General features: G+C 45.2%; 1 protein-coding gene across 1 annotated transcript; it reads right to left on the reverse strand.

Annotated features, from left to right (window-relative positions):
• Nucleotides 1-1,335: 1,335 nt before the first annotated feature.
• On the reverse strand, nucleotides 1,336-13,345 carry arcn1 (archain 1). Its single transcript, XM_011483043.2, has 10 exons — nucleotides 13,073-13,345; nucleotides 8,651-8,914; nucleotides 7,301-7,480; nucleotides 7,010-7,215; nucleotides 6,775-6,933; nucleotides 4,700-4,865; nucleotides 4,346-4,493; nucleotides 2,928-3,036; nucleotides 2,549-2,753; nucleotides 1,336-2,000 (listed from the first exon to the last, which is right to left on the reverse strand). The coding sequence occupies exons 1-10, from the start codon at nucleotides 13,073-13,075 to the stop codon at nucleotides 1,911-1,913; spliced, it is 1,530 nt and encodes a 509-aa protein (XP_011481345.1). The 5' UTR covers nucleotides 13,076-13,345; the 3' UTR covers nucleotides 1,336-1,910.
• Between the last annotated feature and the right edge of the window lie 387 nt (nucleotides 13,346-13,732).

The following is a 13,732-nucleotide window of genomic DNA, read 5'->3' on the forward strand; positions in this document are numbered from 1 at the left end:
CACTATTGTAAACTCCACTTTGGTTTGGTGCGCTTTGTATTTTAGTGAGAAGTCATCTGAAGCAACTGGCTTTGTTTTGGGGACTTTTAGACGTTTTCAGCTCACCTTTGCGGTTTAGGGATTGGTAAAACTTCAGATGACCCCCACTCCCAACGTTAGGGTGCCTCCTGCGTCCTCACCTGTGTTTGTGGTACTTCAGACTGTTGAGGGATTTCTATAGCTTTAACTACTGTCAGCTCCTCAGCCTTTACAGATACTTTCACTTGATCGGTTTTACTTTGTCAAACCTAATTTTTAGCAGTTGAAAATTGTGTCTGCATTTGGTTTAAACGGACTTTTGTGGCCTGCAGACGCCCGTTGTGTTCAGGATATGGAGCTTGGCGTTGGGCGCGCACGTTTTGTGCACTTTTACACACAAACTGAGAAATTTAATGTAGCTTTGCGCCAACAGCTCTATGGACTTGGTCTTTAGAATTGACCAGTTTCTCTCTGCTTACAGACTTTCTCTACAAAACTCTCATGTTCCCACCATGAACAGACCTTCACCCCTCACCCTGTGTGCACAGAGAACCGCACAACAGTGCAATCCAGTAATGTGAAACTTTCCACAATGTCCTGCAACGTCTGATTAAACAAATGTGAAACACATCCATGGTCTTTTTCATGAACAAACATGTGATTAATTACATGTTCCAAACTAATCAACCCCCCCATAATGTAAGAATTTTAGTTTAATTTTCTCAAATAGTTTTCAAAGGTTGAAATAACATTTTATGTTTTTAACCCTTGTGCAATCCTATGGGGTCCAGATGACCCTTCCACCATTACATTGAGGTGTTCTCCCTACCATGACAAAAGTGGATAAAGGTGGAAAGATTTCATGTAATCCATGGACACCAGTGAAGATCACAAATCATTGAAGAAAAAAGGTTCAGAGCACTGTCTAGTGGGTCTAGATGACCCAACTCCCAACGTTATAGTACCTAGGATAGCACAAGGGTTAAAATAGTTGAAACTGCTGGTTATTTGCACTTCAACAGCAGCTTTATACAACTTTGCCATAAAACAGGAAGTACTGAGCGCCACAAACGCCTAAGCGAACAAATCCCGTTTTTAGTCTTTACATTTGTGGTCAACAATGGATAATTGAAATATAACAATGACATGAATACGACCTCAACAATGTGAAAAGCTAGGCATTAAACTTGCACACCATCACACACTCATTTCCTGTATGCCTTCCCTGGAGGTCTGCATACGCCCCCCCACACACACACCATGACCTCCGACCTTCCTGTGCTGGAGGCTCACACAGCTCTGCAGCAGACAGCACCACTCTTTCCGATAACATTTTATTGATGAACGTTTTTACACTGGAATGTCAGAATTGCCCTTCAGCCGTCCATCCAGAACGAACTGAACAAAGAAAAGGAGGCGGAGCCTGGAGGCACAAACAGCCCACTCCCACAGGACCTACAGTCCAATTCTGCTTCAAACTCTTGTGTTCTGGGAAGAGGGGGGGGAATGCAGCGCTTTATCCCCCCCAACAAGCGTCAGAGTACAAAATCCAAGTTTGATTGGGAGAATACAAAATCATGGGTGAGAAAACTGCAGGAACAGAAACTCAACTCTACAGGATGAGGGTGCGGTCCTCTTCTGCCACCTGCTGGCCGGTCCAGGTCACTTCTGTTACAGTCCTGATCCATGATAAAGGGCTGGGGAGGGGGGTTCAATGGCTAATATATGTTTAAAGAAGATGATCCTGTCACACAGACATAAATACAGCGACTGTCACCTCAAGTGTCCCGCTCCCCCCTGAGAAGCAGGAGGGAACTTCCATCTCTCTATGAGCAGTTTTTATTTTTTGTTAATACATTTATTTCTTTAAGTCCCCCCCCCCCCTCAAACATTTATTCTATTATGTATTTATCAACAACGAAGGAGGTTTCTGTAGAGAACCGAACCGCACCGTCGCCATCCACCTGGCTGACTTTGGTAACCTGAGGAGACACAAAACCACAGCGTTAACGGCCGGCATTAAGGGCAAAGAAGCTCCGCCCCCTGAGCCTGACAGCTGCTATGGGTTTGGTAGCTCATCCTTCTTAGACCTCATCTATAACAGAAGGCTCTTCCACACAGACTACGACCAACTCCTGAATGCAGCCCAGCAGCATGGCAGAGGAAGTGTCATGATGTGGGATAATGGCGTCCGTGAGGGCGTGTGTGTGCATCCGTGAGGGCGTGTGTGTGCGTCCGTGAGGGCGTGTGTGTGCGTCCGTGAGGGCGTGTGTGTGCGTCCGTGAGGGCGTATGTGTGTGTCCGTGAGGATGTGTGTGTGTGTGTGTGTGTGTGTGTCTGTGAGGATGTGTGTGTGTGTGAGGATGTGTGTGTGTCTGTGAGGTTGTGTGAGACTGAAAATGCTTTTTTAATCTGCATCCATCCTGCTGGTGGGCGGGGCTTCAGGTCCACTGTCGGTCCTGAAGAGCAGCAGAATGCGCTCTGGGTTGGATAAAGCCGTCTGCGGCCTGCAGGCGGCGCCCTCACCCACCTGAATGTCACAGTAGCTGCGCTTGGACACAAAGGTGACGCTGATGGGGAAGAAGTCGTTGGGCTGTCCCGCCATGCTGAACTCCAGGCTGCCCGTCTTGTTGTTGGCGTCGATGACGGGGAGGCACCACTCCAGAACGTTCCTTCTGCTGTCGTGCTTGTATTCTCCGTCCAGGTCTCCAATCACTGGAGCGCCCACGCCAGAGCTGAGGGAGGGCGGACCCAAGAGAAGAGCTGACATGAACATCTCTGCAGGTGGAATTCTGATTATTGATCATGGTTTCTACAAACATCTTTTAGCCACAAAATGATCCGGTTTCCAGAAAACTAAAGCGACCAGCATGAGACTGCAGTCATGGCGCTGCTGCAGCTGGACTCACGGAACAGGGATGCTGATGACCACGTCGTTCAGCTCCAGACTCTCCTCCTGCAACTCGTACTCGATGTTCACGTCACAGCCAGAGCCGCTCTCCGAAGGCCAGCAGTTTACTGTCAAACACACACAGGACATGGAGTCTGGGTCAGAATCAGGCATTGAACGTCAGACTACCCAAAAGGCCCAGAACGCTTTACAGTCCCATTCGCACACTGATGGCAGCACCGCTGCCAAACACTGGCGCCAACCTGTGACCCCAAGGAGCAATGTGGGGGATCAGTGTCTTGCCAGAGGACACTTTGACACTAGGGCGGGCAAGGCGGGAACTGAACCTGCGGTTGTGCAATCAGAGGACAACCGCTCTACCCCTGTACCACTGCCTCCTGGGCCTCTCTTAACAGGAAACACCAACTCAGCTCTAAAACACGTCTTCGACCGCAGAGTCAGTCATGTGACCTGGAGACTAAACAGTAGGGATGGGAGAAGAAGCCCCATGAAGCTGTGCCGGAAAATAAAACAACCATTTGGGGCTTTGAAACCACACGAAGAACAGTGCAAGCAGACACGTTAGCCCAAGCGTCAACAATTCATCCGCCGATTGTGGCGTAACTCGCTCGGCGCTGCCTTCCATTCTTAGTAAAAGTGTGTCCGTCATCAAGCACTCCCACGCCATTCAAAACCATACCTAGAACGCCCTGTTCACACCAATGTCCAGTGGTTGGAGTTCCTTCGTCAAGCCTCCCAGAATGACAGCAAGCTCCGAGGTCATTTGCTTCACTTCTTGTTTCACAGCGGCTGTGAGATGGGTTGCTTGAGTCGGTCTTATAAACTCGGGCGTCATCTTGACTGTGGGAGTTTGTTTTCCAGCTTCCTCCACTTGTGAACCATGGATTCATTCATCTTGACTTCTCTGCAGCTGCTCCATCCCATGTTCCTCCATGTAGCTGATAGCTTCATCAGCATTTTCAGGGTTTCCAAAACGATGTGGTTCAGCATTATTCACACACTTTTGTACTATCCAGGGGGGGTCTTCCTTCACGTCCTCACTTCCCTCCTCACCGTTCTCATGCCGTCTTTTCCAACTACCTCTTTACCAAAGTCACACAACACATTAGGCGCACCGCACAGGAGGGCGCTACGTACATTCTGGAGAAAATTTCAGACTTTCAGGTGCGCCCTATGGTCGTGAAAATACGGTACTCAGAAACGCGTGAAAGGATCAAAATACCGGGTTTGGGATTTCTTTTCACGAAAGACTCAAAAAGTTCATTGGGTATAGGCCCTTTAAAACAAACATAAGAAATGTCAAGTTCCCCGTCAGAAGACAGACCCTGGATGTCCAGAGCAGACTGTCCTGAACAGGGACAGATGTGTTTAGGACAATCTGGCAGGTTCTGAAACAGAGGATGTCCCGTGACGTACTGGTCAGAGGGATGAGGGCCTCGTCTGTGGTCTGCAGCCTCCACTTCAGAACTCCCACGTCGTTGTTGAGAGGAAACGACTTCTCTGGGTTCTTCAGGCCGATCACAGAGTCAGAGGTGAAGAGCTTCTTGTCTACGTTGGGATGTGTCTGAGGACAAAAGACAAAAGTAACGTCACATGAGGTCTGCTCCTGTCAGGACTTCCGCTGCCGTTTTTGTAGACTCGGCTGTTTTTCTTTTGAACCCCCATCATTCAAAAGCAAAGGATGCGTGTCATAAATTCAGATGAGAGGGAGAAAGTGGGCAAAAGCTCCAGTCTGTCAGACCCAGGATTTGTAGGCATGGGGAGCTGTACCTGCAGCTGCAGTCCTTTGGTGTCGTTGTTGCTGACCAGCAGGCGGATGCGTCCGTTCTTGTCGTCAGAGACCCGCAGCGTGACCATGCCGATCACTTCCATGTTCTGGAGGCCGCCGTCACGCCCACAGCTCAGGGAGATCTTCTCCTCCACGCGCAGATGCACACTGAGCAGAAACAAACAGCAGCTGCCCCATCAGAGGGCGGGCCGGGCAGCACCCCTGAAATGACCACTAAAGGGTCAAAGTTCAGCAGCTGAACTGTGCGCCCATTTCCATAGATTCAGCCTTCTTCATGACAGATTTGGGTTTCACATGTGTCTAAACTGTCCGTGGAACGTGTGCGGAACCGTGGATAGTGATCCGCTGTACTCCTAACTTGAATGAAACGTAAAAATTAAATTGAATTCCATCTGTGATATTTTTAGAGCATGTCTAGCAGGCACTCTAAGTGGTCCTCACGGGCGACTGTGCGCCGAAGAGCAAACCTTTACAAAATGATCTATTTTCTGCCAGATATTTGAGCTCTTCAAGTTTTTAATTCACAAGAAAAAAAAAAGAAAAAAAACGACAGATTTTTAGAAATGCAGGGTGTAAGAAAAGTTCCTGAACCAAAAAACGTCCATAAATCATTTTAAATATCTAAAGGGGTAAAGCGTTACCAGTCAAAGAAGGGCTACATCCCAGAAACAATTCAGTTCGTTTCTCAGACAGGCATGAACATAATCACACTTTTCTCTCACGCTTTAACTCTCCAGGTTTAAACCTTTGTAGAAAAATAAGTGTTTTATAGAATGAAAGCAAAGATCTGCTCAGGATCCAAGATTCATGTAAATGTGGCAAACTGAACGCATTCAGGAGACACGGCAGAGAGGTGACTGGTCGACAAGGTCAACAGCAGAACACCGTTAAATAAGAAAACAAAGTATGCAAAACCGCACTTACAAACCCGTGAAACAGTGAATGATGAATTGTAATATAGCGAGGAATCTCTGTGCTTTCATTTTTATGGAAGAAAACATGAAGGCAGCTTTGCAGAAAACTGAAAGATCACTAAAGGATTAATTAAGTATTACTGGGATTACTTTCTACCTCCAGGTATTCCATCCTGTAAGGCGTATTGGGCAAAGACGTGTGAATTATCAGAAATTAACGCACGACATGGAAGCCTGTCGCTTCCTCGAAGTGCATTAATGTTGATGATGGACACTTCAAAGGCCATTAACTCGCTTATAACAAGATCACTTACAAAAGAAATACATATTCAACCAGTTTCAGTACTTTCATCTTGTTATTTTTTTGGTTTGGATAACTTTTTCACAAAAAACGGACTATTTGCTTCGTGGTCGACCTCTATGGAGAAATAAACTGCTGTTAGTCATTCTATTGGTCAGAAGAACCGTTCTGGATCTGAAACCTTTCTTAACATCTGATAATCTTATTTCTATTATTCAATATCTGTTCTGTAGTCAAATTATTCTATGTAGAAACTTGCCTGTCAGTTGGCTCAATAAAATAATGTGGTCTCACGTCTCACGTTTGAAACGTTTGACCGATTCTCCAGAGCGCACTTTCAACCGGCTGATTGGTGAGTGGTTGCCACAGACCGACTTGAACCAATCACGGTCTGGTTCCAACATGGCAGTGTTAGTAACGTTCAAAATGGCCACTGACTTCGTTTAGTTATTCGTTATTCTATGGATGACGTCACAGTCGGTCCAGTTCATGTGTAAATCAGCGCACCATGACTGTAGTGAAGTCCAGCGGTTCTCAGGAAATAAATGTTTGAACGAGCAGAAGAGCAAACACGAGAGCATAAGAATGCTGAAGCATGTCTTGAAGGAGTTGGAGAGCAGAGTGGGAGCTTTAGCATTCACCAAGTACACACCTCACCACCCCCACCCTGTTGTCAGTGGGACAATGCTGCAGAAGGTTAGGGTCACAGAAACGTGGATCTTTAGATTTAGGTCTTTTTACAAAGGTGTCAATAGTTTGAGTTTTTGTGGGAGGTATTCATCTGGGTGTTTCCAGGAACTAACATCAGAAACAAACTACCTAAAAAGAGCAGGTCATGTACCTCTCCACGTTGATAGGTGGGGGTAGAGCTTTGGACACGTCTGAGCCCCTCTTCCCCGTCGGCATGATGGTCTCGCCTTCAGATTTGAGCTGGTCCACAAAGTTGTCCACCTCCTTGCCTTTGGCGCCCAGCTTTAGAGCTCTGCTGGGTCCACTCGACCTGCACAGACAAAGGAAAAGCAATTGGCCACTGCCACGACAAGGAGCGCCAGGTGAACCCCGTGTTCTCTCATTACCGGAGTGGAGCCGGCGTCATCTTGGGCTTCTCGGGCTCCACGATGTTGTCTGTGATGATGGACCCTGAGGAAACGCTGCTCATGCCACCGCTGCCAAAGCCGCCAAAGCCAGGCGCTTTCTTCCCAGAGCGCTCAGCGTCCCTCCTGGCCTGCTGAAGTTCCTTGGCCTTCCTCCGCATTTCTGCCTTAGCCTCGCGCTCCTGTGTCTGTTATCAGCAAATCTGCATGTCAAGCACTGAACAGCATCAGCTCTTCATTCTTCAGTTGGCTGTCATCTGAGGAGCAGCTTACCTCTCTGACAGCACGGAAAACCTTCTCTTCATGAGAGTCCATCTCTGTGAAGGTGCGGATCTGGGCCAGGTTGACGTTCTCCCTGTAGCCGAGAGCCACAATCTCGTCGAAGGCGAAGATCAGGTCAAAGCAGTGCTCGGAGATCTCGCTCTCCTCCAACACGCGACAGTACTCTGGGATCTGCATGGACGACAGCGTTGTGAGCTTTTTCTGCACACGTGCAGAACCTCCTGCTGAAAGTTGCACCGACAACACTGCAGTGGACTGAAAACCCAAGCAAACTAGGAAAAAAGTACCAGCTATTTCTCATCTGATCCTGCCATGGACACTTACACAGTTGATAAATATTACAAAACATTGACTAAAGAGGGACCAATAATTTGACCAGAGTTCATTCATTTCGACTCCGTAACCCAGAAGAATCCAGACCCATTTTTCCTGAAAAATTCAATGATGTAGAATACAGCACAGACCAAGCGGACAAGCCACTCGACACATTTCTGATTTTTTTGTTTAGGTCTCCTCTTTGGCGAGTAAAAGTTGGAGTGTTAGTCACCAGATGTTGGTGTCAAATTAGTCATATTTATTAGCTCTCTCCTTTTGGTGATTTTGTTTTCTGTATTTTCCTCCTCTACTCCTTTACTATGTGCCAAATGGGAAATTGGGCTCATTGGCCATAAAAAACAAACACAACCTTTGCAATGCTAAAATTCGAGTTACATTTAAAAATAAATAATTGAAACAAAATATAAATAAATAAAACCCACTCCCAAAATTTGTCAAGTTAAAAAAAATGTAACATATCAAATACTGACAGGAAGTTGTGTTTGTACATAACTGGACTTCCTAACACGGTATTTGAATTAAATAATTTCTGTCAAAAACCACTGATCTGGGACTTTATTTTTGGTACTGGTTAAATTTAGGACAAGATAACTGGATCTTTTGTGTAGACTGAGAGAAAGCAGATGCAGAAGGAACTTCTTTGTGTCCAGATTATGGATGAGATGAGTGACCAGCTAACCCAGAAACAGCTGGTAAGCCTTTTCTCAAAACTGGTTGAACAGAAAGGAAACTAGTAGAAAAATGTCTGTGAAGACTCTCATTCATCCAGGTAGATTCCATCATAGAAGTAGGTTTAAAGGCTGTCATCTGGATAATATAATACAAAGAGGCTTTTCAAGAAAAAAAAAAGAGATTGTTACACTAAAGCAAATTTGATCCGTCCTTAGTTTGCAGAAATTGCAATTGTAGTAAAGATGATCAGTTTGTAAGGCTACTGCTGGAAAACCTATAATCATGATAGAATGATGCAGGCATCAGGAATTCAGCAGCATGTCAGCTTCTTACCACACGGGAGAAGAGCCTCAGGGTCTCCAGGTCCTCTAGAATGTTGCTGTTTTTGGTGGTGATCAGAACCATGTAGAGCTTCTCCAGAGGCTGGTAGACGTAGCGGACGCTGTCCGTCTCCACAAAGGTGTGCTGCTTGCCTGTGTTCATGAGCTTTGGGAAGGCAGCCAGGAGTCCCTCGATCCTGGTCCGAGTCATCTCCACAAACTGCCGCGATACGATGGCCTTTCCAGCCTTGGTGCACACCGCCGCTGCCAACAGCACCTGTGCAGGAAAGTAGGGATCATCAGGGTTTACTGTCTAACATTAGAAAGTTCTTGAGTGAGGCAGACTCTTTCACCTTCATCTGCTTTAAATGTCGACATCAATACTTTGAGTGCAGACACAGAGGCATGTCAGGCTTTTTTAAGAACACGAACCTGTTTGTGTATGACCACTCCCATCTGTACCTACCCTTAGAATCTTCTCTACCCAACTTGCTTGATCAAATCTCCTGAGTCTTGAAGTCGCAGTCCTTCTGCTTCCCACTTTAGCTTCACTTAATATCCACAGATGGTCCTCCCCAATTGTTTAAAAGGGAGGACTCAGTCACCAACAAAGACAGGAACTAGCATGATTTTTTTCTTCTTCATTTTGGCTGCTTCCTTTAGTGGTTGTCACAGTGCATCATCCACCTCCATCCTATCCTCTGCTCACACCAACCATCTTCATCACGTCGTCCTCTTCCTCTACTTCCAAAAACCTCCTTCTTTGTCTTCCTAAAGGCCTCCGTCCTAGTTGCTCAAACCTCAGTTTTCCTACCAACACAACAACTGTCACCCTTGTCAACGTCTCAATCTGCTTCCTTAAATTCATCTCCAAAACATCCCACATCAGCCGTTTCCTCTGATGGATTCACTCCTGATCCATCGTGGTCATTCCCAAAGGGAACTTCAACATCTCTACCTTCACCTCCAGCTCTGCGTCAGAGCAATGGTCTCTAAAACAACAACATGGTTGCTCTCACCTTTCATTTTTACAGACTCAACACAAGTCACATCTGACACTAGATTATTAGATTAATAGATGCATCAATTAGGACCCATAAATGATTTGGAATCATTCTGTGAATTTTAAATAATTAGGAATCGACAAATTTTTGTGATTTCTTGTAAAAGTACTTAAAGGCCCATATGATGCTATTCTTAATCCTTTTATAGTAAACTATGTCCATGCATATGATATCATATTACATTTGCCACACAAAAGAGCTATTTTTTTAAAGAAATATTAGTTATTTTTGCAGCTCATTTTCCAACCATGAAGTAAGACGGCTCGATCTCTGAGGCTCCGCCTTTCTCTCCTTTTGGGTGCCGCCCATTTCATGATATCAACCTAGAGCCGGCCTCTGCAGTGTGTCTGCGTTTTTCCCACGAAAACAGACAACATCCAAACTTTTGCAAAGAAGGATGGGTATATTGTGCATATAAATAAATTGACTGACTTTCTTTGGACACTTTACAGTAGTGAAGTATTTACACAATCAGTGGATTCTGTCACAGACAAAGTGGTCTCATTCAGCCGCCAGTACAAAGCAGATATGAAAAGACGCTTTCCTCTGCTTTGGTATCAGCTGATTCCCATTTATCCCATGAAAAGTCGAGTCGTTATAGATGTATAGATGTCGTCGGCGGGTTGTGGATCATACCTTCTTTGTTCTGCTTTCTGCACACACCATTAGAAATAAGCTTCAACTCTGCTCCCAGTTAATAAAACGTCCTGCATTTTCATCTGGTCTGTCAAACACACAGTACATCCATGTTTTTTCTAACGTATTGGCCAACTGTATTTTCCCTGTTAAAGTCTCTATAATCAAAGGTTCTTCTCCTAAACTGCCACACTTCATTTGCTCTTTTTGCCAAAGAGAGAAAAAGCAAGGTACCAGTTTTGCCACACCTCCTTCCTCTCCTCCTTTGACCAGCATTAGTGCACATGAACCCTCTAGGTCACATGTGTCAAACTCAAGGCCCGGGGGCCAAATGTGGCCCGCCATATTTTATGTGGCCTGCCACAGCATAAACGTTTTTAATCTCTTATAATATTTTTTTTAGTTGATTACATATTATTAATGTGTAGCTGCAGTTGTCATTATTCAATGTTTGCAGGTCTTATGTGTGTATGCAGACAAATTGTTGTCATCAAACCATCAGTTGGATGCACGGCTGTGTGCAGCCTTTTATTGTAAAATGTTACACGTGTCATACGTGTTCTTTCTAGCTCAGTTTGATGTTATTTATTCACGTGGACAGTTTGATCGTGGGTTTTAATAAGAGGACAACATTTCAAAGGATTTATGCTAGAGTAACAAGCAAACATGTTTTCTATGCAACTGTAATGGTCACTTCAAAAAGTTAAAACAAATAAATAAATGAGTTATTTAACATCAAGGAGCAGTTACGTTTATTTTTAGTTACATGTATAAGTTTTATCTGGCCCTTTGAGGACAGCCTCTATACTGATGAGGCCCTCGGTGAAAATGAGTTTGACACCCCCGCTTTAGGTCAACAGTACCAGTAACAAGTCATTAACACCAGAGATGTCTCCAGTGACGTCTAAACAATTCTCTCTTTTTGATGGTAAATCTTTGATGTTTGGCGATCAGTTAATCAGCTGATTCTGAAGCAGAGAAGACCAGCTTTGCATCAATCTGGGTGCAAAGCTGCTTTACTGCATGACAGAAGTGTTGATTGGGTGACTTGTTGATTGGGCAAGCATATCACTACTGTAAGTGTTGGATGTCAAGATAAAGATGCTTTTCTCCGCTGCAGAATCCACTGGAATTACGTTAATTGCATCAACTGTTGAAGAGTTACCGTAGTCGAAAGAATGTCAACACTAAAGCTAAAGCTCCAGTGTTAAAGAGTTAATTAAACCACACAAAAGGAAAATTTGATTGAGATTCTCATATTTGATTTTGCTTTGGTTTTATGCCAGATGCCCTTCCTGACACACCTTTGACAGGCACATGAAAGCACTGGACTGTGCCTTCTTGTGGTTGCATTTGTTTGGTAGAGAAAAAAAGAAAATGTTTTTAATTCGACGGCATCCAGCCCTTCAGTTTGGATCCAGATCCCAGGTGGATGCATCAGACTGGACTGGAGCAGGGAGCCTGTGGCCTAATGATTGTAGTTTGTATGTAACACATCATCACACCCCCCCCCCCCCCCCCATTCTGATTCACAACGATTTGAATAAAGAATTACTCAGAAATGAAATTTTCAGCTTAGTTTTCTTGATACATGTCCTTCATTATAAGTGCTACAAGAACAAGTTAATGACACCACAAATACAATTTCCATTGGAGTGGGTCTTTGAAAATAATGGGGTTGGAATGAATGAACATGTAGTTTCATTCATTTGTGAATGACTCCCTTCCATCGGAGAGACATTTAGTTTGGCAACATCCTCATTTTTAGTCTGTCATATTTTCACTTCAGCTTAGGCAGACAAGGGACATTCGGGGAAACAAGTTAACAGGCCTAATGGTCACCACGGCGACCACAAGGTGATCACCAGGTGCCAGTTGACAGAACCTCTAGGTGAAACCGAGCTGTACACTTCTGATAGACAGAGTGCATGTTGTTTTTCTCATGCTCATTATGAAGTATTTAGTCTTGTTTACTGCTGTGTTCTGAGTCGTTTATATTTACAAATAAATTCAACTTAAATTGTTTATGCGGTATTATTGACGTTTATGAAAAAAATATTGACGTTTTACCTCAAATAAATAAATGAACGTACCCAGAGTGCACTCCAGTTCATGCGATTCATTTACCCACAAACCTTAGCGTCTGGAATGCTTCCCAGATGAATTGGGGCATATTTTGGGTGAATCACAGAAAACTCCAGATCTTCAAACCTCAGAACTCTGACCTGATGACAGGAGCCATTAGTTCCCCACTGGACCCTTCGGAACCTCGAACATGGACGGTGTGCCAAATCATGACACTGTTGTGTGTCTTTGGCAGCTGCCACACAGAGCAGGACCGAACTGTTCTTGTTCTTCTAAAATCTTATACGAACTCTGGTACTGACAAACAGCAGCTAGGGTCACACTAACAGAACTTTAATGACATTCACAGCCAACACAGAACAGAATTACTCCCGGGCCGAACACGACCCGTCATCAACCAAGTTCGGTCGGTCCAGTCCGGCTTGACAACACTAGCCTCGCTATCTGTACTAGCTAATTAAATGGACAACGTGTCCAACTGCACTATTAGTCTGTGCTGGACCCAAACTTAACCAAACCAGAGGACAGTTGCGTCTCCTGACTTTAGTTCCGTTCCGAAGCGCAGCAGCTAGCTGCTAGCCAATGTTATGCTAGTTGCAGGCCCGACGCGTACTGGAGCAGGGGGGGTCCGGTTCTGGACAGACACCTACCATTGTGGTCTGTCTTCGGGATTCCGCTGGAGTCCGTTTCTCGTGGTTCCGGTTCTGAGTTTGGTCCAGGGACTGTAGTCTCTGACAACGCGCGCGGCTTCCACGGACTGCTAGCGTCAATATGGCCGCCGCAGAGCCACGTCTCCACCGGAAGGAGCGCGCGGCCCTGATCAGCTTGCGTGGAAAACAGTGACGTGTCACGCGGACACCAAAACCTGGAGCTGTCGAGTGGAAACGCTCGAGCGCCCAGTTTCTCCATAGATTGATCCGGTTTTAGACGCGTGCCGCGAGCGTTTTGCGTCGCACCCACTACTCACTAAGAAGTGAGAGGGAACAACGGCACGAGCCCCATCAGGAACCTCCGACCAGTGCTGTGAATTTACATCCAAACTGTTCTACTTTACAAATTACATACACATGACAATTTTCAGAATTGAAATGTGTAACATGAGCCCCGTTTCATCATTAAGGTACTTTCTTTATGATACCTGCAGAAGTAGACCACAATAATAATATTTTCTCATTACAAAAGAGGTGATTTGGTTCAATCATTGGCTCTTTTTGTTACTATTCTTCTTTCTCTTTCGGCTTTTCCCATCAGGGGTCGCCACAGCGAATCATCCTTTTCCACCTCACTCTATCATGAACATCTTCTACCCT

Source organism: Oryzias latipes, chromosome 13 (genome assembly GCF_002234675.1).
Source record: "Oryzias latipes chromosome 13, ASM223467v1".
NCBI classification, from domain to species: domain Eukaryota; kingdom Metazoa; phylum Chordata; class Actinopteri; order Beloniformes; family Adrianichthyidae; genus Oryzias; species Oryzias latipes.

What these genes read in the sequence shown, in the direction of transcription:
- arcn1 (XM_011483043.2), bottom strand. An exon ending in GGCCCTCATCCCTCTGACCA is followed by an intron (nt 3,037 to 4,345) that starts GTACGTCACGGG and finishes TGTGTTTGACAG; the next exon opens with TAAACTGCTGGCCTTCGGAG. An exon ending in GTCATCAGCATCCCTGTTCC is followed by an intron (nt 2,754 to 2,927) that starts GTGAGTCCAGCT and finishes GCCCTCCCTCAG; the next exon opens with CTCTGGCGTGGGCGCTCCAG.